The 25,155-nt window shown below is 38.4% G+C and overlaps 1 protein-coding gene across 3 annotated transcripts; it reads left to right on the forward strand.

The window, feature by feature from the left end:
* The first annotated feature begins 1,098 nt into the window (after positions 1-1,098).
* Positions 1,099-17,396, forward strand: LOC132132209 (uncharacterized). 3 transcript variants are annotated; one of them, XM_059544527.1, is made up of 15 exons: positions 1,099-1,417; positions 1,961-2,081; positions 2,335-2,442; positions 5,752-5,788; positions 5,938-7,775; positions 8,294-8,321; positions 8,468-10,236; positions 10,328-10,376; positions 10,645-10,685; positions 10,914-10,956; positions 11,074-12,938; positions 13,100-13,136; positions 13,264-13,347; positions 13,441-14,820; positions 14,920-17,396. In XM_059544527.1, exons 1-15 carry the CDS (start codon positions 1,329-1,331, stop codon positions 17,217-17,219), a joined length of 9,789 nt encoding a protein of 3,262 aa, XP_059400510.1. In that variant the 5' UTR covers positions 1,099-1,328; the 3' UTR covers positions 17,220-17,396. The 3 variants fall into 3 exon arrangements, with proteins under 3 accessions (XP_059400510.1, XP_059400507.1, XP_059400508.1); XM_059544524.1 differs by having other exon boundaries at positions 13,441-17,396; XM_059544525.1 differs by having other exon boundaries at positions 11,077-12,938; positions 13,441-17,396.
* Positions 17,397-25,155: the final 7,759 nt, after the last annotated feature.

Here is a 25,155-nt window from a genome sequence, read left to right on the forward strand (position 1 = left end):
GACATTTAAAAAAAAAAAAAGTGTATATATATATAATTTATTTATTATTATTATTAAGTATTCAACAAAAAATCTCTTAATGATATATTTTGTCTAATAAAAATTACAACTATATGTATTATGACTCAATAATTATTTCTATAAAGCATTTAGAAATAGCCTTCACATTTTAGCAGATTATTATATAGTGCATTTAATTTTTCATAGTTATTTCTCACACACACACATATATATATAAATGTAATATTAAATATTTCTATTGCTTTTGTCACAAATTAGCTTTTTTGCTTATTTATTGGTACATTATTCAATTATCCTGAGACCTGTGCATTTGATTGCAGAATCGAGTCACCATGTTAACTCATTTATTCCAACACAACATTTCCACCAAAGTTAGCACATGCATTTTACTCTTTGGAAAAATAATTAAAATTCTTATACTGAAAAACAGCTTGCATTTTGTAAATGTGAAATCATGCTTTATCGTGGGATTATTCTTACTGAATCAAAAATGTTACTCAATAAGGCATAAGTAGAGTTGGAAACTATAGAAATATTTAAGATTTTTTACTACTAGGCAGTTGTGGGGTAAATTATATAGCTACTCCTTTTAAAACCCTTTAAATATATAAATATTTAGAATAAGTAATAATATATGTACCAAACATGGTGCTTGTATGTGTTTTATAACATCTTTTATAGGGGCAAAATAAAATTAAACTGCTGTAATCGTTTTAAATCTTAACATCAGTACGACCTGAGTTTGTATTTTATCGTTGCAAAGTACATCAACAACTCTTATTAGATCCTTCGAATTCAAATGTGTGAATAAATGGGTTAAACTCCCTATAATTGTTTCCTGCATACTTACACTTATGAAATAACCAGGACTAAATAAAATGTTCAAAGTGTTATTAAAAGGGTGTGATCTCGAATGTTCTAGTGGGTTACAAAAAAAACCTTGGCGCCTCGTGCAGAATGGGCGTAAATCTGTATTTGAGTCATCAGCTTGTGATAACACTCTTTAATGTTCTGGAAATTGACCTGAGAAGGGTAACGAATGACGGTGATAAGAGTTATTTTTTTGGCCGGGGGTCCGTCCTCTGTGTAGACAATTTCCGCTCTACGTAGGTGTTCTTCCTGGTTGTCTATTCCCATGTGAAAGTAGCAACATCTCGGCCATTAGCAAGTTTCAGTAGAATGCACGCGGTGATTGGAAATAACCCTCGATAGCGTGAGTAGACGCGCGCGCGCTTTTTGCTGTAAAAGCGTCTCATTTTGAGCTGAAGGATTCATGCAATGCAGTATTCATTTTGATTAAGTCCAAAATGCCCGAATGCTGTGCCTCAGCAAACTGCGAGCAGAGTACGGACCAGTCCAACGTTTCCTTCTTCAGGTTCCCACTGGATCCCGTTCGGTGAGTGCAGCATTTTGGGCGTAAATGCAACCGCAATATAACCGATGCTATATATTTTTTTTTAAAATTAGATTTTTATTTAATTACAGAATGAGCAAATTAGCATTTTTTGTTAGCTGGTTAGCTTCTGCCCCCCTTTTTACAATGATTCATTGAATGCATGGCACCCTTATTGTCATGTTATGTTTGCATTGTTGCTTTCTTTAACCTGTTATGCAGTGATTTATTTTTGCGAGGGCCTATTTTGTAATTGGCAATCATAAAATTATCTTTCGATTTTTTTCAAAGTGGTTACTGCAACTTTTACGGGGTTACTGTAAGCAAATGATTTCTGTACACGTTCGCCATCATCAGGCCCTTCCCAAAATGGCAGGGATTTAATTTCCCCAGAATACTTTAGTCTGTTAATGGCTTGATTTTTTTTACTCTTGCTTTTCTTCTTGCCAAACTGACAATTTTAATGTTTATAAACGTGCTTTGTTTTAGACCTGTGGTAAATTATCACTTTTGCGCTACTGCGGTAACCTCACTTCATATCTTTAGATGTAAACAATGGGTGGGAAAGTGCCAAAGACCAGATCTGGAGACCAAAACACCTGAAGATTTACACAGGAACTACAAATTGTGCTCAAAACACTTTGAGACCTCAATGATATGTCAGCAAGTAAGTTTCCATGGTTTTGTTGAGCAGCATCTATTTAAAAAATGTGGTATTTTATATATACATATAATTTTATCATTATGTGAGTAAACAAATCCAGTTAAATTAATTTTTACTTGGGTTGACCAGTAGGCTGACATGTGTCCTATTATCCCCCAGAAAACTGCACCATTTTTGAATTAACGTTTGAAACCACTTATTTACTTATTGTTATTTGTTAAGGATTAGCGAACTCTGTAAAACTTTTTTATTTCAGAGCTCCCAGATGTCTGTTTTGAAGGATGATGCTGTTCCTACTGTTTTCTATTTTGCAACCAACCAGGACAATGCACAAACTGGCAACAGAAAAAGGACACGGCAGAAAGTATGTATCTAATGTACACATCTAGATTCAAAAACATTGATTTATACCCTTTCATAATTTTCTTGCTTTGTGAATGGACTGAGAAAAAAAAATATTGAGAAAAATGATTTCAAAAAGTCAAAATCATGAAAAAAATAATAATGCATGATCTCTAGCAAAAGACTTATTTATCAGCACATTCTTATGCAATACAGGCTTATAAATAACGTTAACTTAAAATAACAGAGCGAACTATTTGCCAATGAATTTCTTTTTTGATTAAATTAAATAAGTTAAAAACGAGGTGGCAAGGTAAACAATTTCAGGATTGAGTTCTGTGTAGATTTACTTAAGAGTACTTACTTACTTGCATTTGAACATAAATGTGATTCCACCATCTCATGTACAAACCTGATTCCAAAAAAGTTGGGACACTGTCCAAATTGAGAATAAAAACAGAATGCAATGATGTGGACGTTTCAAATTTCAATATTTTATTCAGAATACGACATAGATGACATATCAAATGTTTAAACTGAGAAAATGTATCATTTTAAGGGAAAAATAAGTTGATTTTAAATTTCATGGCATCAACGCATCTCAATAAAGTTGGGACAAGGCCATGTTTACCACTGTGTGGCATCCCCTCTTCTTTTTATAACAGTCTGGGGACTGAGGAGACAAGTTGCTCAAGTTTAGGAATGGGAATGTTGTCCCTTTCTTGTCTAATACAGGCTTCTAGTTGCTCAACTGTCTTAGGTCTTCTTTGTCGCTTCTTCCTCTTTATGATGCACTAAATGTTTTCTATGGGTGAAAGATCTGGACTCCAGGCTGGCGATTTCAGTACCTGGATCCTTCTTCTACACAGCCATGATGTTGTAATTGATGCAGTATGAGGTCTGGCATTGTCATGTTGGAAAATGCAAGGTCTTCCCTGAAAGCGATGCCATCTGGATGGGAGCATATGTTGTTCTAGAACTTTGATATACCTTTCAGCATTGATGGTGCCTTTCCAGATGTGTAAGCTGCCCATGCCACATGCACTCATGAAACCCCATACCATCAGAGATGCAGGCTTCTGAACTGAGCGCTGATAACAACTTGGGTTGTCCTTTTCCGGATGTCATAGTGTCCCAGTTTTCCAAAAAGAACTTCAAATTTTGATTAGTTTGACCACAGAACAGTTTTCCATTTTGCCACAGTCCATTTCAAATGAGCTTTGGCCCAGAGAAAACGGCTGCGCTTCTGAATCATGTTTAGATATGGCTTCTTTTTTGACCTATAGAGTTTTAGCCGGCAACGGCGAATGGCACAGTGTATTGTGTTCACCGACAATGTATTCTGGAAGTATTCCTGAGCCCATGTTGTGATTTCCATTACAGTAGCATTCCTGTATGTTATGCAGTGCCGTCTTAGGGCCCGAAGATCACGGGCATCCAGTATGGTTTTCCGGCCTTGATCCTTACGCACAGAGATTGTTCCAGATTCTCTGAATCTTTGGATGATATTATGCACTGTATATGATGATAACTTCAAACTCTTTGCAATTTTTCTCTGAGAAACTCCTTACTGATATTGCATCACTATTTTTCGCAGCAGCATTGGGGGAATCGGTGATCCTCTGCCTATCTTGACTTCTGAGAGACACTGCCACTCTGAGAGGCTCTTTTTTATACCCAATCATGTTGCCAATTGACCTAATAAGTAGCAAATTGGTCCTACAGCTGTTCCTTATGTACATTTAACTTTTCCGGCCTCTTATTGCTACCTGTCCCAACTTTTTTGGAATGTGTAGCTCTCCTGAAATCCAAAATGAGCCAATATTTGGCATGACATTTCAAAATGTCTCACTTTTAACATTTGATATGTTGTCTATATTCTATTGTGAATAAAATATAAGTTTATGAGATTTATAAATTATTTAATTCCTTTACTCCCAGTTTGTACAATGTCCCAACTTTTTTGGAATCGGGTTTGTAAAATAGATTTCATGCTTGTAATAGTTATCAATGGCCCTTTCCCTCAACAATAACTTTATAATTTATAGCCATCATTAAAATTATATACTAGCATTTTATTCTTATTATTAATTGTTTTTATTTGTCATTGTACACTAGGGTTGTGCCGATAGACGATAGTATCGTGTATCGACGATCGTCAGAGATATCGACGTAAGCAGAATTCTCTGTCGATAATCAAGACGATATTAGGCTCATTTTCCTATTAATGTATTAGATTATAATAATAAGAACTATTATTTTTATTTTTATTAGGCTGCTTATTATAATTCGGCTTTTAAACTGCCCAGCTATTTCATTTAATTTCACTGCCCGCATTTCACACACACACATCCATAGTGCATGTTTCTCACGTAGTCCTTTTCTTAAAGACTGATCACTTAACTTATAAAACACACTATGTGGTGATGACGTAGAAGGACTACGTGAGAACCACTATGGATAATAAGTTAAATCTGCCGCCTTATTATTTTCAAGCACACCCCACTATAATGTGATGCATGCAAAATACATAGTTTTGGCCGTTACGTCTCCATCCACAAACAGACGTACATTGTCTGCAGATATAAGGTATTTCATTGCACTTTAACAAGTAATCTAAACGGCCTATATACTGTATGTGCAATATATTAAACGAGCCCTCACTAACTGAGTTTAATGCCACAGTTCTGTTAAAATGCATCTCATTCTTGTTTCTGTGACGGTGCGTCAGACTCGTCATGAGGCACGCGGTCCGGAGCGCTGTATGACTGATGCATCAGTTCAATTCAACTTTACTAAAAATATATCAACTCACCTGTTTTAAATACTTTATATTTAAATGTTCGTTTATGCCCAATATTAGTGTTTAACTGTTGGACTTTAAATGAAATCTGCTATTGATTTTCACCGATGACTGATTTTGCAAAACGTTTAGACTGATAACTTCCCTGCGCAGATGCGGACGTGCGATATGACAGTTGCGTCCGACTATGTATGAACTAGCTGTTTTAAATACAGTATTTTTATATTTAACGTTAGTTAAATCAGTCAGTATGTTTGAAAGTATTTTTTTTTTATTATTGGTGACTCCATAGGCTCTCTCTCGCGCACCTCCGCGGTTTAAAACACCAAATAGTTATGCTATGACAAGAACAAAGAGTCTCTCTCTTGATCCACCCATGCTCGATAATATTGTGTATCGTCGATCTCACGGGCTGACGATATGACGATTTGAAAAATGACCATATCGCCCAACACTATTGTACACACACTGTCTGTATTGTTGAGTACAAATAATATATATATATTTATTGTATCTTATTTTTTTCAGACAGGAGAGGAGCCGGTTGCCACAAAGAAATCTAAAGGTAATGCATTTCGATGTCACCATTTTTAAATTCTTTTATCTCTTTGTAATTACACAAAGTAATTACAGCAGATTCTCTGTTGTTTTTCTTTTGAATTGTTCGTGCTCTTTTTTTTTTTTTTTTTTTTTTTTTTTTTTTTTTTTTTAAAGGTACCATCAATAACTCAAACCCCTCTTTGCCAGAGGCACAAGATAAAGTTGAGAGTGATTCTGCTGAGAACAGCGAAACACACAATCCTCCTGCCCACGAGGAGTCAGAGGAGGATCCTGCTATTTCCAAAGCGAAGGAAACTTTGAAAGACTACTTTAAGGAGACTTTAGCCTTCATTGGTTTTAGCATCGCCAACAATGCATCTCTTAACGTTGTTAAACCACTGGGTAATGACCCAGCTGGGTCACTCTCTGTCAACACCATATGTTCAGAGAAGATCGACCAAAAAGAAGTGCTCACCTTAGGTGAGGATGTGATGCTTGAGGAGATCCGTAATAGCTTGCGGCTTGCACGCTTTTTTTCCATATTTCTCCAAGACAAGGTAAACATTGATGGCAAGGACCAGATTCCTGTGTTTATCCGCTCAGTCACAGGTGAAGGCTTCCCACAGAAGCACCTCATGGGATTCCTTCCCTGTGATGTAGACTCTGAAAGTCTGTTCCTTATGCTTATATCCGAAATCCGGAACAAGTGGGGTCTGGGGATGGAGCACTGTCGCGGCTTCACCTACCTGTCATCAGGTGCCATGTGTCAGAAACTGAAGGATCTCTCATGCAGGATGCTGCGGGATTTTCCACAGGTAGTTTTGTCCCCTAGTGAACCTTACGCTTTCAATGTGTGGTTGATTCGCTCCATGCCCATCCTTCCAATTCAGGATGTTGTTGATACTTTAGAGCAGGTTGCTTCCATTATTAGGCAATCGGAAACTCTGGCAAAGAAACTTGATGCCAAGATCATTGCTTCTTACAGCCACATCAAAGGCGAAGTGGACAGAGTAAAAGAGTCCTGTCAGAACCATTGGGAACACGCCACAGATGCTTTCCAGACAATGCTTGATATCTTAGAGCCACTTTTGAGCAGCATTGGAGAGATGTGCACCAGTGCCCTTTCAGATGTGGACGCAGACACAGTCGTAGGGCTTCTAATGCTGAAAGAGAAGCTGAAGAACTTCAATTTCATCATTACTCTTGTGGTTTTGAAAAACACGCTGTGTTGCGTGAGCATCCTGAACCCTAGTCTCAGGGGAATAATCAGCATTAGCAGCACTTTGCAGTACACCATCTCCAACGCCTTAAAGCTTTTAAACAAACATATGCAGGAGATCAACATTTTTCACAGGAAGTGGTTTTCTGATGCAGTGGCCAGAGCCAAGAAGTTGGGGGTGCCAGTGGAGATGGTGACAAATGGTGATGGTGCGGAGAAACAACAAGCCTCATTGGAGGATTACTACAGAGAAGCACTGAGTAAGAAGGTTATACAATACCTTGTTGATGAAGTCAAAAGAGTCCTAGGCACTGAAATGGCAAGAATCCTCAGATGGTTGTCATTGGTGCCCTCATATATGGCTGACCACAATTTTAGCATACGCAAAGACAAAGTGGCTGATGCTAACCTGAATAACTTGGCTCGTCCTGACTCCTTTTATGATGAGCTGGGCTGTTGGGAAGTGAAATGGCGACATGCTAGCAAGCGAAGGATTCTTCCCACCAGTGTTTTTGCTACCCTAAAGATACCAGATATAGGCTTTTACCCAAATGTACAGAGCCTATTGAGAGTGTTGGGCACCATCCCTTGTGTCCGCGCTGAATCAGATGTGTATGGGCACTATGACATGGTGTTGGACCGCTATCACTCCTACATGAAAGAACTACCAGCGGAAAAGAGACTGAGCAATATGGCCTTTGTTTATGTCAATCAAGATGTCCACTTCAGCATTGAGGAAATGGTGGAGGCGTATGTGAAGAAATATCCAGAAATCTTGCAGCTATTACGTGAAGTAAGCATGTTTTGGAGACTTTTATTTTATTTGAGTTAATATACCGTATTTTTCGGACTATAAGTCGCACCTGAGTATAAGTCGCATCAGTCCAAAAATACGTCATGATGAGGAAAAAAACATATATGTCGTACTGGACGCATTTATTTAGAACCAAAAAGCAAGAGAAAACATTACCGTCTACAGCTGCGAGAGAGCGCTCTATGCTGCTCAGTGTAGACTAAAGGAGCACAGAGCAGCATAGAGCGCCCTCTCACGGCTGGAGACGGTAATGTTTTCTCTTGGTTCATGTCTCTAAGTTCATTTCTCTTTGTTCATGTCAAATGAATTTTGATTAAGTCGCACCTGACTATAATTCGTAGGACCAGCCAAACTATGAAAAAAAGTGCGACTTATAGCCGGTAAATACTGTAATTTTATTTATATTTAATTATATTTAATTTCTGGAGATTAATAAACAAAAACTTGCATGTTTTTAATGAGCTGTTTACTATTTTGATCCTTTCATTTGATTTTAGGATGATGTAATGGAAGTGCAACCATCAGGTAAAGCTTCTCACCTTTGACTTATTTTTCTTCAAAAATGTTAACACAATCATGATTTTCATAGCTTGAACAAGAATAAGTTTAACTTATTTAACTAAATTAGATAGTTGTTGATTTAATTTATTTTTACTCCAAACACTATGCAGTTCCTGAAACCAGTGCAAATGATGCCTCTAAAGAAGATACAGAAGAACAGAGAGAGATGACTTTAAATATGGACATTGAGAGACCAAAACTGCCTGAGTATGCAGAAACTGATAAAGAGGCATTCAAATCTGCATTACAGGCTGCTGTCACCGCAGCATACAGTAGGCAAAGCAGACACACTCAGGGTGATCAAGATCAAGAAGTAGAATATGTGACCAAATCCGAGATGAATGAAGTCCTTAAAGTGTGTGAGGATGTTGTTAGGGATAGGATTCTTTCAGAGGCCGGAAATTCATTCTTCTCCCTGTTTATCGACAGAGTTGTTAGATTCGGAGAGACAGAATACATTCCCATGTTCATCAGATTTGTTGACAGTTTTGATGTCATGCGCCTTGAGCTTCTGGGTTTTATCGAGGTTAGCCATGACACTGAAGCCATGTGTGAACGACTTTTTGATGTAGTCGCCAATGAGTGGCGTCTGGATTTGAGCTACTGCAGAGGTCAAGCTTACCTTGGCTCTGGGGAAGTATCCTACAAGCTCAAGGCCTTTGCATGTAAAATACAGGAGAAGTATCCTCTTGCTATATGCACACACTGCTCGTGTTACTCTTTCAATACCTGGTGGTCAAGGTCAGTTCCAGTAGCTGCAGTCATCAGAGCCATTGACACATTAGAGGAAATAGTGTCATTTTTCCACAGCATCCCTGCCCTCGAGAAAGAGTTAGATCAAGTCTTAGCAATAGGCCTAAGAGATAGCTATGAGAAAATCCATGAGCTTCAAGGAAAGTTCTGCTCCACTTGGCTTGAGAAACATGACTCTTATGAAGTCTTTGCTCAGATTCTGGAGCCTCTGGTAGATTGGCTAGAAAATATTGATAACTGCCAATCTCAGAGATGGAGTTCGGCCGTATCCAACAGAGCCAAGAGACTACTTCAGTTAATAAGGGACTTTGATTTCATTGTGGCAATCGTTGCGCTAAAAAACGCCTCATCCTTCACCAAAGAACTGAGTGCAGCACTACAGAAAGACCATTTTAGTGCTGCCTCACAGCTTAGCCAGATCAGTGGTATAGTGGCCACACTTAACAGAGTGAAAACCAACATCAAGGTTTTCCATCAAAATTGGTTTGATGAAGCTTCTTGTTTTGCTCAGAGTCTGAGTGTGCAGGTTAAAGTTCCTGATAGTGTGATCATTCCAAGGGACAGCCTTTTGAAACCTGGTTCATACTACAAAGATGCAATGAGTGTCCCTTTAGTTGACCACCTTATAAACATGGTGAAAGACTATTTCTCCGATGACCACAAGGAGGCTCTCAACCTGTTGTCCTTGGTCCCTTGCTCTGTGACAATGAGCTATGTTTTTGAAATGCTCAAGTCAAAACCTCCATTGTACATTGGTGATCTTCCCGATCCTGACAACTTCTTCACGGAGCTGAGCTGCTGGAAAGTGAAGTGGAAAACAAAAGTGGTTAGTGTAACCATACCAGAGACCATTTTTCAGACTCTGCGTCTACCCCTTATGCAGTACTTCATAAACATCAACACATTGCTGAAGATTATGTGTGTGTTGCCAAGCACAGCTTTGGAATATTGTGGTGAGGTGAAGCGGCACAAAATGTATCAAGACTATGTGAGCAACACCTTACCTATGGACAGATCACCCTGTTTAGCCGTGCTTCAGGTGGGCATTGACTTTAACAGAGACCTAGACCGAATGGTTGCTCAGTGCTTAAGGCTCACACCGAAGACATTGGAGGGTATTTGTCTGGTAAGAATCAGTTTTTTCAGTAATGTGTTGTTTGTTTCAAATGTTTATTTTGCTTTCCAGATGTGTTAGTAAAGTCTGTTTTACTTCACAGGACAAAGAATCCAAAACCTTAGGAAGGGCTGCTGAAATAAAAACCGAAGGTATGCAATATATTATGCTTGCTTTTTTTAAAAGAATCAAAATCTGGATGCTTTGTTGTTTCACCAGTAGATTAAGTTATCTTTTGATTTAAAAGTGAGGGGGAAAAAATTGCTAAATAAAACACGAATGCATGAATTGCATACAGTTTGAAATATAACATGCAAGCATGAATTGTTTACAATAAGATCAGTAACAATTATTTAGAAAAATATGTAGGGTGAATTTTCATTCCATGTCGACTTTAATGCTCACTTTCCAACATTGCAGATGACACCCACGTGATTGAAGAAGACAGGGAAGCTCAGCAGGTTTGTAAAGTTGTGGTGATAATTATTATACTTGTTATTAACATTTAAATAGTTTATAAACTTCACATTTTTAAAGGGTTGAGAGAATAGTTTATAGATTACAGAATAGATCATTGATTTAGTTGAAAATTGTTTTAAACTATTTGGGGTAAAATGTTGATTCAAATCAGTTGCTGTTAGTTTATTTATTTTTTCAGTTTTGTTCATAAGTAGAATTTCTATTCACAGGACTCCAGAATACTTGTGATGAATTCTGAGATTACTGGCAGTGGTATGTCATTTTTGGGAATGGTCTTGCATTTGAGTTATTAATGTGTTTGAGTCTTTAATTAAATATTTTGTTGTTGTTGAAAAAGCTGTCTAAAATAATGTTTACCCTGACTTCTAGAAGCAGACATCCACAAAAGGGGAGCAGAAAGCATACAGACTCTGCAGCAGTCTGAGAATATAGAAGTGTTTGCTGGTTGCTTGGAAGTGGCAGCTGAGGAGCCGCATGTAAAGGTTGAAGAAGTGGAGATGGTTCCAGATGAGAATGGCCATTCTAATGAACCAGCTGACAGCACAAGTAACTGTGATGAAGTCTTTAAACAGGCAGCTAAGCTTGCAAGGAGAAACTGCTCATTGATTGACCTCAGTAAACCAGAGCAAGATGTCGTTGTTCAGAATCTTACCTCGTGTCATTGGGTACAGGAGGAAGGGAAATTGTTTTCAGAGGGAGAAATGTTACAAAGAATTGTGAAGGCCATACGACAAACAATCCTCACTGAAGTTCAGGACTCTCCTTTCTTTTCCATTATCACTGATAGAACTATCTCAGTTGGAGAGGTGAAGTTCCTACCAGTCTTTGTTAGATATGTGAATGACTGCATACCCAAAGTGGAGCTTATAGGATTTCTGCCTTTTGATGAAAGCTCTGATGTGGATTTGCAAGCTAAGGCTCTTTCAGCCACACTTGAGGATGAGTGGGGACTTCAAATGGGCTGCTGTCGTGGCCAGTCCATCATGTGCTTTGGTACGGGGAGCAGAAGTCTCCGAAAGATGGCTTTGGGCTTTATAGAGAGCTATCCGTTAGCTGTGAACACTCCCAGTGAGTCTTGTGGACTTGCCTACTGGCTGGCTTTAAGCCTACAAAATGCCTCCATTACAAAGGTTCTAGAGACAGCTGAGGATCTGCTACAGTTTTTTGACCAGTCACCCAAATTAGGCAGTGAGCTTTCCAAGACCATGGATGGGCTGCTGAATACACCACGGGAAGCACTTGGAGAGATCCCAGAGACCTGCCTCTCCAGATGGAAAAAGAGAGAAGACTTCTTCGATATTTTGGTGGACATGCTGGAGGGAGTCCTGAACTGCTTAGATTCTGTGAGCACCAACTGCAGTGGGTCATGGAGTATTAGCATGTCACTGCATTCCCAGACCCTGTCCACCGCTATTAGGCAGGTTGATTTTGTCATCCCCCTAGTGATCTTAAAGAATGTCTGTGCTCCCTTGAGGAATTGCAGCACTGTGTTTCGCTGTGGAAACCCTGCTGACATTATTTGCGAACTTGAGAAGATTATGCCAATAATAGATTCTTTTAGCAAGATGTTGGACAATCTGAGTGCAATGCATTCTATCTGGTTTGAGGAGGCAGTGGAGCTTGCTTCTAAGGTCATGGGATTGCTGTCATATGCAGAATCTGTCAGTAGCTATGATTCACCAGAAACGTTCTACATGGAAGCAGTAAGCTTACCAATTCTAAATGGTTTAATTGAAGAAATGAAGTTTAACTTCTCAGAGAATCATCTAAAAGCCCTGAAAGTTTTGTCCCTACTGCCAACGTGCAACCCTCTGCCTATTCTCCCAGAATCCACAGATAAACTGCACACTATATACCTGAGCGATCTCCCTGAGCCAGAGACAGCTGAAGAAGACATTAACACCTGGGCCACAGTATGGAGGGAGAAGTGTCAAGATGTTTGTCCCCCAACCTCCATCTCTGAGACATTGCTCCATATTGAAGCCAGAAACCTTCCAAACGTTGCAACACTTCTTAAGCTTGTGGCAGTGTTGCCTAGTATTAGCATGGAGTGTGATCTAATGAAGACGACACTAAACTCCTTGAGGACCTTACTCAGAGATCGTATCTTCAGCAGGGGCAGTAAGCCTGAAGCTGTGATGCTTCTAATGCATCGCCAGACACTGCAGAGCCTGGAGGAGGTTATTGAGAAATGCATGGAAGTTGATCCAGAAAGTAATCAATTCCTTGCTCAGGTGTGGTAAATTTCTTATTGTTTACACTGTAATAATTCTAATTGTCCAAAAATATGAAATTAACATACACTATCAGTCACCCTAGCTGTTTGCTCTTATTAGTATTAATATCAACTGATAAACAAAGTAATGTTCCTGTTTTCTTTTTTTCGTACATGTAGGTAAAATCAAGAGTTAATCATCTGAGAATGGAAGGTGGTAAGTAAAACTAATTTCTAAATGAATTACTTGGCCACTGAAATGAATTGAGTAGCTCAAATGGGCATTCAAAGTAATGAAATTGCTGTTGTGTTTTATTCTGACACACTTTCCTGTCCTTTCTCAGAGGTGATTACCATGGCTCCACAGGAGATGGCTGTAGATAAAAATGGTTCGGATTATCCACAAGAGACAAAGGATGCTGGAATCGGTGAGTGATATTAAAATTAGTAACAAGTAAATCTCCTTTTTTTTTTTTTTTTTTTTTTTTTTTTTTATTAAATCTGTATCATCCTTTGTTTAGATGTTGAAACTGCTGCTCCAGAGGCAATTCTAGTGGAAACCAATGATTCTAGTGAAATGGAAAGAGCTGAAGAAAACACACCTGAACAGACATCACCTTTAACACTTAACAGCTCAGAAAGAGCCACAACTGCAGCTCAAGACTTCCATGCTCTTCCAACCAGCACATCTGACCAACCAATAGAATCTGTCCAAGATGCCATTATGCAATCTACAGTAACAGAACATGATAAAAGTGATCCACTGATCGTTCTTGTTCAAGATGTAAATAATCGATCTGAAGTACTTGATCAGTGTGGAATTGGTCCGTCAGTAACAGGGGAACAAATCGTTACTAATCAAGGTGAAACTGAGCAATTTAATGAAGAGCGGCCAGTTAGCAACGTTCAGTCAGTATCATTCAATCAAAGTGAAACTGATGAACCTATGGAAGTTGATCAGTTTGTAGTAGCAGAACCAGGTGAAGCTGACCAGCCAGCAACAGAGGAACAAAGTGTACCTGATCAGGTTATGGCAGTTGTTCAAATTGAAACTGATTCCTCCATAGTTGCTCAAGATGAAGTTTGTCCCACAGTAACAGGGTTAGCAGATGGTCAACTTGTGTCGGCAGATCAGAGTGAATCTGTTCAGCTCATGTCAGTTGATCAAAATGTAAATGATCAGTTATTGTCAGTCCATCCAAGCGAAACTGATCAAGTCATGGAAATTGCTGTGAGTGGAAATTATCCATACGTAGTTGAAGATCAGGGTGGAAATGGTCAGCCAGAAACAGGGGAACAGTGTGTAGTTGACCAGTTGGAAGTTAGTCCAGCTGAAACCGATCACTCTATTGTAAAAGGTCAGGATGAAGCTTGTCATATAGTAACAGTGATGGCACATGAAGGAGAAACTGGTCAATTGGTTTCAGTGGAAAAAACTGGATCTCATGAACTTGAGACTGTTGATAACTCTGGAAATTATGATTCTATACCAGCAGGTCAGGATGAAACTGGTCAGTCAGTAACTGACGATCAGACTGTAAATGATCAGTTCGTGGCAGATGGTCAATTTGAAACCGTTCATTCAGTAGTGGAAAGTCAAGATGCTAATCAGACAGAACCTGGGTTAGCAAATGAAAGAGAGTTCATATCAGAGGATCAAAGTGAATCTCACAAGCTCACGGTAGTTGACTCTGAAAATGAACAGTATATAATAGCAGATCAAAGTTTAACTGGTCAGTCAGAAATGGGAGACCCAAGGGTAACAGAACAGTTTATAGTAGTTGGTCATGTTGTAAGTGATCATCCCATAGAAGATCATCAAAATAAGAATGTTCAGACAGAATCTGGGTTTCCAAGCCAAGGTGAAACTAGTCAGTTAGTATCAGGAGATCAAAATGTATCTGATCAGCTCATGGTAGATGATGACTCTGGAAATGATCAGTCTGTAACAGCAGATCAAGATGTAACCTGTCTGTCCGTTACAGAAGATCAAAGTGTACCTAATCAGTTTATAGCAGTTGTTCAAGTTGAGTCAGATCAATCTATAGTTGAGGGCAAAATTGAAACCACTCAGACAGAAACTATATTACCAAACAAAGTTGGAACTAGTCAGTTAATATTGGGGAATCAAAGTGGAGCTGATCATCTCATGGTAGTTGACTCTGGAAATTATCAGTCTGTAACAGTAGATCATAGTGGAACTGGTCAGTCTGTCTTACCAAATGAAGTTGGAACTAATCAGTTAGTTTTGGGAGATCAATGCAGATCTGATGAGCTGGTTGTTGAGTCTGGAAATGATCAGACTGTTACCATAGATCAAGGTGGAGCTGCTCAGTCATCAGCAGATCAAACTGTAGCTGATACATTTGTTGTAGTTGCAACTCATCAGCCTTTAGTAGAACATCAAAGTGGATTTGGGTTAGCAGATGGAAGTGGAACTCGTCAGATAGCATCAGGGAATCAAAGTGGAAATGATCAGCTTGTGGCAGATGAACCTTATGGAAATGATCAGTCTGTAGTAAAAGCTCAATGTGAAACTATTCTTTCAATTGTATTGAATCAAAGTGTACCTAATCAGTCTGTGGCACTTAGTCAAGGTGAAAATGATCAGATTGTACCAGGGAATCAAAGTGAAACTGATCAGTCCAGTATACTAGATCAGGCTGGCCTTGAGGAACCCAAAATAGTTGCAGACTGTGGCACAGAACAGTTCAGTTCTGTTGCTCCCGATTGCTCAGACAAAGAAACTGCAGCAGTTTACATTAGCCTTGATCAGTCCTCTGCAATAACTCCATGTGTTTCTGACCATTGCACACCTGCTTCACCTGAAGATATTACTGATCATCCCATGGCAGCAGAATCTGAAGGCACAGTCCAGCCTGAAGAAAAGGCTCAGAATGGTGCAAACCAGGTACTTAACCTGCATCGCACTGGACTAGAAAAAATAGTTTTTACCCCATATGATGCTGTTGCTCGAGAGGAATTGTTTAAGGAACTGTGCAACATAAAGTTATTTTCAATAGTCACTGAGGAAGAGTTTGCAATTGATGGACAACCATACATGCCTGTAGGGATACACTACCTTAACAAACAAGACATTCAGTGCGAAAATATATTAGCCTTTATCCCCCTTTCCACAAACATTCCTTCATTTGTGGATACGCTCACCATCACCCTCTCTGAGAATTGGGGTTTGAACTTGGCACTCTGTAGAAGTCAATCTTTGGCAAGACCAGGTGTCCCTCAGATGACAGAGGCTTCAGCTTTGCTTTCCCAGAGACTCCCTCATGCTTTCAGTTTCCCAAACCTTGTAACTCCAAAATCTTTGCTAGCCAGTTTGTCCTCCCTAACAGACACAACTAAATGTTTTGAGTGCTTGGAGCAGCTCTTCATGTGGTTCTCTGAGGATATTCAGCGGCGTGTAAGACTAGAGGATGCTGTTGTGCATTTGTTCCAGAATGATGAAAGGAAGGCAAGTGATCTGAAAGCCAAGATCAGCAGCAATCAATTGGCAATGAGCCCCGAAGTTCTGGAACTTACTACAGACATTCTAGAGGCCATTGCCTTTTCCTTGAATGAGATGAAAGGGAACCAAGATAATGAGGCAAACAAAACACAGGCTCAAAGCTTCCTTTCTGCTATCCAAAACTTTGATTTCATTTTGACTGTTGTGATTATGAAAAACATCTTGAGGCTCACCAAAAGCATAAGCCTAAGCCTTCAGGGAAATGCCTTCGATGTGTATCAAGCTGTAAACCGCCTGTCTGATCTGCTCCCCTCTCTCAGTGAAATAAAGAACAGTATTGACTCACATCATCAAATCTGGTTTCAAGAGGCAGTTGCATTAGCATCTAAGCAGGCACTTTCACTACAACCGCCCTTAAATGTGCACTACAGAGAGGACTTCAGTAAAGGGGCCATTGAGCACTGTATTGCTGAGATGGAAGGGCTCTCCCAGGATGTCCTGTCTGCTCTTCGCTGCTTGCAGGTTGTGCCTTATGTCATGTCGAAAGTGGAGGGATGCTGCAAGGACGCAGAGTTTGTCAAGGTGTTCCAATATGTCTTACCTGACCTAAACTCCTTCCAGGATGAGCTGCAGAGGTGGAGAGACAGATGGCAAGACTCTATTGCAAGTCATCAACACCTACCCAACACTGTTCTTGGCACTCTCAAAACTTCAGACATTGAGTCTTTTCCCAACATTTCAGCTATCCTTAGGCTCCTGGCAGTCCTGCCTGTCTCCAGCACACGGAGTAGCTTCACACAGGGAAAGATTCATTCTGAGCTGTACCGTCTGTAGTAAGCTTGGCTTAGCTGCCCCCAAACAAGCTCTCTAATAGGATGTCATACACTTCTGAAACTTCAGAATGTCCCATTGTTTTCTCTAAACTGTAGATCACATCTGGCAGTAGGTTTCAATGTGTGTGTGTATATATATATGTATGTGTATGTATATGTATAAATATAAGTATATATATATATACACATACATACATACATACATACATACATATATATATATATATAATATTTATTTAGTTGAATTAGACCTGTACACTTTAAGTATAACCACGTAATGGTTTTATTAAATTTATTTTTTACATTTCTTTTATGTAAGTGGCATGGAAAAAGAGGACCGCTAATTGGGACCAATGTCTTGCCAAAAAAAATGAGAATAGGATGCCCTTGTGGGGCCTTACTGCTTTGTGCCTTTATGCAAAAACCTCCTACATAACTCTTTAAATCATGTGACACCGAAAGTGTGGATGGAGGCTTTCACAAAAACACTTTTGGGGAATTTCCTAATATCTTCAGGAACTTTTAAAGACTACAAATCATATAAATACTCTGAGATGCATTGCGAGGAAAAGAGATTCATGTTTTATCACAATGAATTGTTACGGTGTTATATTGTCAAAATGTCATCCCACGGCACAAACTAAAAACTCATTATGCTTGTTACAATGTTTGATTTGTTTGCAGTTTTATTTAGATGAATGGATCTTTATGTAAACAATTCTCCCTGAAGCCCTCCTCATGAAGGAAGCGTTCATATATATTTGACTAAAATAAACAAATAAAATCAATGAAAAGAATCAGTGTTTTACATTTGAAGCTCTGCTCAATTCAAAGCCAGAATATTTAATGATGTCCACAAGATGGCAGGGTAGTTTGGTGAGTATCTGTGAGTAAGTATTGATTCATGCCCGCCTTTCTTAAAACTTTTTGCCCTGAGACTCTTAACTAGATGTTTTGTAATGCATTGTAGAAACGAAGTAAATTGTAGGAAACATTAATTTATTTACTCTCAATTAAGTTAGTGTGTGTAATGGATTAGTGGTTGATTCCATTTTTCTTCTCCCCTACAACATCTAGAGAGCTGTGTGACTTGTGCATTGAAAATACAATAGCACATTTATTAATGGCAAATGATACAGAAATTGATGATATAAAATTATGCTCTTTTTTCAGTTAGAATAGGTGGTCATTAATATAAAGTTATTTATTTGTCATGAAATTCGTTAATGTTACAAACTCACTTTTGTATAAATGACTTTGGAAGAAAATTACCACTTCAGTTCACCACGTACTGCCCTCTACTCTCCAACTGAGTTAAAGGTAGTTAATTGTTAATGTTTTCACTTTTTAATGCCTTTTTTAAGAGTTAAGGCTTTTTAAAAAAGTAGCATTGGCCCCGTTACCTGACGATGATTTGCTGCCATTCTTTAACCCTTGGTTTATAGACTGTGGATCCGTCATATAATATTGTTTTCGGGAGTAGATTTCAAAATGTCTTAGAGAAGCAATCAGTCTCCCATTTCCATGTAACCTTGGACCTATGATTCACCCTTGGGGACTACAGGCTTTAACCTTTCAAGGTAATTTCTTGTGACAGCCACAGTAGATGTTTTTAGAAAGGCAGGAAAATAAAGCTATTAACAAGACAATGCTACAGTAATTACAACTACAAATCAATCAAGGCCTGCTTTATTACTTTATTGTGGCAGATTGAATCTATGCCTTGCAGTCAAGAGAAAGTAGAGTAGTGGTTCTGGAATCCATGAAGACGATTCCAAAGAATGTATGTATTTTTCTTTCTTTGCTCCTTAGGGTAGGTTTCAGCCAACAGCTGAAAGGATCAAAAATTTAATCAAAGCGTTTTGTACAAATACATTTATACTCTAATCTTGCTCTGTTGTTGAATGTGTTGTTAAAATTGTGGTTAGATAATATTGTACAATGTCTATTGTCAGGATTTTTGTATGTGTGGTTTGATAGTGTGCTGACAAGCCAAGTCCTTGTCCATCTTTCATCGACCAATGCTTTACGCATACCACAGTGGTTTTGATTTTCTCCCCATTTTCCACAACCAATAAATTATTATTTGTGAGATTTGCTGGCCAGATTTTTATGAGTTCTTTATGATATTCATTGTGCTCAAATACAAAGTTACAAGTGCAAAATTTAGACATTTATTTTCTCTTTTTTTATCTTTAGAAACCCCTTAAATGTTTATTAAGGACAGGAGTTGCAGCATCAGTCAGGTGAGTTTGTATATCGTCAGTTAATACTGCAGCTCTCATTACACTGTTGCTCAGGTAATGTTTTTATATTATTTCAAATTCTGAAACCATGAAGATCTAGTATATCTTTAAGGACTGAATTCTTGTTCCTTTGTCGGCCTTTCCCAGGCTAATAACATGAGCCTTAAAACCCCTGAAGCCATTAACTGCAGCTGAAATGCTTGTGTACTGCTATATGAGATTAGTACGTTTCCTCTCTCTTTCCTCCAAAAGCACTCAGTCTGAATGTTGTTTCACTCTGTGTGTTCAACTGGAGCATCCACTGCTCTGATCACACTGTAGAGGGCTCATGTATTCTCTGTCGGCCGAAACAGAGCTGCCCTCTCCCTCCTCTCAGAACAAGGGTCTGATTGTGTCTGCTCAGCCCGGTGTGAAAGAACTATCTCTTCGTGTTACCTCAGCTCATCCACAGAGCAAACGGATCCGTCTCCTCTGTCAGCTGGGCAGCTCGGCAGCGCTGTTTGCAGACAAGATTATGTTGGAGTCCTCCAGTCTTCGAGCTCTCAGAGACTCTCCCACATTCAGCTTTTGTCATAACCAATTTAATTCTTTATTCTGAGTTCTAACTTAAATCAGTTCTAAAATCAGTTGTACTCTTTCAAATTGCTGATTAAAAAGTATGTTATATGCTTAATCCCTCTTTGTTTGATTGTATTACATCGCCTGCTAATCTCCTGGCCAAACTGAGAATTGCCCTAATTGAACTCCTGAGCTTGTTTCCTGCTGGAAGTCAAAGTTGGGCCATGCCATAAGACCTGTGGCGGTGCATAATCGTGACCATGCACAGCATGGTTTTAACTATACTCCTGAGAGAGAGTGCTTAAAAGGATTTTATTTCAAGGTTTCTGCGATGGCAATCCCAAGCGAAAATCTCAGAACCACCAACAAATAACGCATTTGGTTTGAGTTATTCATATATCAGATTATGTTGGTCAGATCCGGAAACACTTGAATATGGTATTCCGCATGTAAATCTAGATTTTAACATCAGATCTCTCATGTATTTAAAAGCCATGGATTTACCTGTGAGGTGTTAAGAAGTTTTAGTGTTTCGGCTTTCTCCCCCACACTTAAAACTGAACCTACATTGGAACTGGTTGGAAATGAAATGGGCATATCTTGGACAGATTAATATGGCTATTAGAATTCTTGAAATAAGTCCTTTTTGGCTTTATAAATCAAGAGTATTAGGAATGTGTGTCGCTCATCAATTTGCTTTTGAGAGTGCCTGCTGGTATGAATAATGCCCTGCTGTACGAGTGGAGGACAAGTAGGATTATCTTGTGATTTGGAGTGATTAGGTTACCGCTCTGGTAGCCTTTTCTCAGAATTACTTTGCTTTCAGATTGGAAAGCAAAGTAATAGCGTCTATAGTTCTTATAACTGACCCTGGTACTCTGGTTTCATTTTGCTTTAATTCTAAGGCTATTGAACAAAAACAGATGTGTATGCACAGTTTATCTGTTGTTCTACTTGTTACCTCTTTCTGCCCTATTAATCTCCATCGCCTTAGTAGATCATTGTTCATCTAGACCCAAAACTTTTGCTAAGTCTATGCTCTTGCCACCCAGAAAGCTTACTCCATTCTCTCATTAATTCAAATTCTCTTAATCTTCAGAAACCGACAAACTCTGCAAGTCAGATGAAAGGCTATTATAATAGGCCACTTTCACACAGCAGCAAAATGCAGTGTTAATCAAGAATTTAAGTGCTTAATATAATTAAAATTTTGCATAAATTTCCAAGAGTGACAAGCTTATATCCATCTTATTTCTGAAAGTGAAAAGCAAGCTGTTTTCTGTGAATGTGCAAGAATTCCAAATCATTTGCTGAAATAGCCACTATCTACTATAAGCATTTTTGAACCCCTGTTGTGTGAACTGGACCCTACTGGAAAATAACTAGTTGTCACATCATAAAATTCATTAACCACTTGCTGCATGCATGTGAAGGATCCGAGGACCTGTGTGTAGCTTTATACATGTGTGTTGTTTTATTTTAGCATTTTTACCATTTTTATTAGCCTATACTTTTGCATTTTATATTACTTATTTTACTTGCAATGCTAGTGATTGTTTAATCTTATGATTGTGGGGTTTCATGGAATTTTTGTCTTTACAAATGAGAGAGAATATCTTAGTTTCAAGGGTTTATATTTTTATTTATTTCTTTTTGTTGGAAGCAGTTTGATATAACAACACTTGCTGGATTTGTGCTGGTCAGACAAAGTCATAGCATTGAAACATACACAAGAATGTAAGTAAACCCTGCTCATGTTTATCACCCTCACTTCGTCTCCTGCTTTCTTCTCTTTCCTGGTCTCCTCTGTCAACCAATCAGGCTTACAGAAGATTTTTAGTTACAGTGTTATGGATTTTGGGTATCAGTCAACATCGATATATCTATTGAGATGATCTGTTAAAGAGACTGGATCCAATATTCCTGGCAATAGCCAGAGTCACACCTGTTGTTAAATAAATGTCAAGCCCAACACTGTGTCTGTGTCAACATAATAGATACTCCTAACCGTTTATTCTAAAATTGCTATTTTATAGACATGTGATGTCCTGTTATTATTATTGTGGTTTGAGGCCAACTGTAATCCTCTGGCACTAGTGTTGCACAGTGGCTTTTGATCTAGCTTTTGCTAGGACTGCTGTAACAGCATGTATTCCAGTCCGCCTACTGATACATTTCTGATGACAGTGGTTATATCTCATCTGTATAAACCTCTAGAACCCACCCACTTTTGTTGATTAGCAGCTTTTTTATCTTGCGTTGAGCAGAAAAGAGACTTACCACAAGTACGTCTCTTCTGACCGATAAAGTCGCTGTGATACTGATTTTATCTCATCTGTATCGCCTGTCCCAGCATTCTCCTTGGCAGATGGGTAAAAGCTTTGATCTTGTACTGAGGGAAAAGTAATGCTCACTCAAATGGACAACATGGACGCACACAAGGCGATGTCTGTAAGGCCTTTCATGCCCCTGCTGTTTGTAGCCATAGTTTAATTCTCCTTCCATGTTTCATGCTGGCTTGTGAACAAGTGTTCATTGTTCCTCCCCTTCACATCCTTGTCTTTCCCACCTATTTTATAATTTACAAGTGGAGAGATCAAACCCACATAGCTACAACTCGCAACGACAAGCAATGGAGTTGAACAATTATAGAATTTGCTTTCATGAAAGGTTAACCTCTGCTTGTAGCAAGTTTTGTCATTTTCCAAATCAGTTTGTATATAACCATATATGAGGGATGTCTCTTGAAGCAGCAAATGTTACCAGACTTTAATAGAAAAAAACGGGTGCATGTTCCCCATACAGTGAGACAAGTATGTCCCATCTGGTACATGAAAGGGGCCATCGCTTTCAAAGAGGGGAGAGAGGGCTTGTCCTAAACAAATGGCCCCTTTCTGAAGAACAGGTCCAAACTCTCTAAACAGTCTGAATTGGACGCTGAACGTTTTCTCTCCAAGTTCTCCTGCTGAGTATGACTGTCCCAGTGTTTTTAAAGCAAAAAGCAGGCTACACACAAACCCAAGATGCGAAACGATGTCCTGCAATTTTTTGTGCTCTGAAAGCATGGAATTTAAAATGTTTCTGAATAGGAAACTTAATTGTGGAGAGCGGTTTTTAAGTTCTCTTTCTTGATATTTAGTGTATGTAAACTTTTTTTAAATGTTCACCTAAATAGTAATTTGTTTATATTTAAGCTTTAGCACAACCATGCTTGCCACAGAAAAAAAAACTTAGGATACTGGCATGCAGACATAAGCTGTTTGTCAGGTTTCCCTTCGTTTAGCCTATTAAGTCATGATTTGTTTTTATGAGATTGCCTAATTAAAACAGGTTTCAAAAGAACAGCCAAAACAAAGCTTCTCCCACCTTAGCTTAAATAAACTGGCTGGACACAGTGCTGCAGCCAAAATGATGCATTTCTCCTTAGTTTAAACAGCCAGTCAATGACAGACTCTCCATCATGGCGTAGCAGACAGCACCAAACAGACGCTGCCGCCTTTCTTGTGTATCAAACAAATGGATTCTGTATTTGTCGGAGACAAAGCTGCTGAACAATGTTTCAAATCAACATTGTTGCTGTGTTCTGTTTGTACTGTGTAGATGTTTTGCCTCAAACAGGTAACGATTCCCACCATTTGTTGTTGAAAATCAATATATATTGCTTACTGGAATATAAAGTTAGGGTAAATTTTATTATTTAATTGTTAAGGTGGCCTACAAGTAGACTATCTACATGTAAATACTTTTGTATTAATATAGATTTTTTATTTGTATGCTGTGAGTGTGTGTGTGTGTGTGTGTGTATATATATATATATATATATATATATATATATATATACACACACATTTATAATTATACAATACATTTTTGTGTATCTAGACATTAATAGATATTTTTATTATATTTTATTGTAAATATGCTTTATGTACATGTAATTTGTAATTTGCATAGATACATTGTATGCATATGTACAATGATACAATGATATTTACAAAAATATTATTATTTGGAAGATTATTTCACAATGTTGCACTCAGATTAATTCAAAATAAAAGATGAAAAAGATTAAAGGAAGTTTACAGTTTTTCAGTAGAAATACATGTTTAGTATCAAATATAAATTCATGAGTAATGATGAGATTTTATTATAGAATACTTTTACAAGACAATAAAATTGCAATATACAGGCTTTTTTTTTTTTTTTTACTAAGAGGCATTAGGACAGATTTATTTTGCCTATGATTGAGATTTATTTGTTCTTATAACTTTGCATTCTTTGTGATGCATATCAGTGTGACATGCAGATGCAGCCGTGCAGTTCTAGCTCTGTGCCACTGACAGTCACTAAGACACAAGGCAGCTGTGAGCAGGGCAGAGACCCGAGACGTCAGGGGACGGGGGCACTGTGTCTCTGCACTCCTTCAACAAGCTCAGAATGAATGATCTGAATATGTGTCAGCATAAATGGTACTATGTGTCTCATGATGTCTCAGATAGAAGACAAATAGTGTGGACCAGTTGGCAAAGCTGCCGCAAATGATTCATTATGCAAACATTAAATCGTTAGTCTCAGTAATGGCATTAAACTTCACACATGGATAGCCATAACAAAATGTCTAAAATTGTTAAATCGCGTTAACGTTTCAAATGCAAAATATAAAAAAAGAGACATTTTCTCATTCAAAGAACATGTATTTTTCTGCCACATGCATAATTTCAGTTGTATAAACCGAAGTAGCCTTCTTGCCATCTATGCACCACCCTAAGGCTATGTAAGACTCTCAATGCTGGTAGAAGAAGGCTGAAAGATCAAAGTGGCTGTGGTGTTGATCCTGGTATAAGAAGGAATTGAGAGCCTGCGTGTTAAAACCTCTAACACACACACACTAGAGAGGTCACTGCTCTTTTGCTCAGTCTTCAGTCTCGTTTGACCTGATATTAAGAGTTCATGCCCATTCACATCTCACTGCTACTAGATGCTTTTCACATCTCTCATAAAACTGGTGTAAGACTTAGTTTTCCATAAACATGCTCCTATTATGGCTTCACATTGCATGAAGATTAACTGTCTGAAAGATGTGTGAATGTATATTTTTGTTTAGTTCATATAACAAATCATACGTTTTTTTTC

This window comes from Carassius carassius, chromosome 49 (genome assembly GCF_963082965.1).
Source record: "Carassius carassius chromosome 49, fCarCar2.1, whole genome shotgun sequence".
NCBI classification, from domain to species: Eukaryota; Metazoa; Chordata; class Actinopteri; order Cypriniformes; family Cyprinidae; genus Carassius; species Carassius carassius.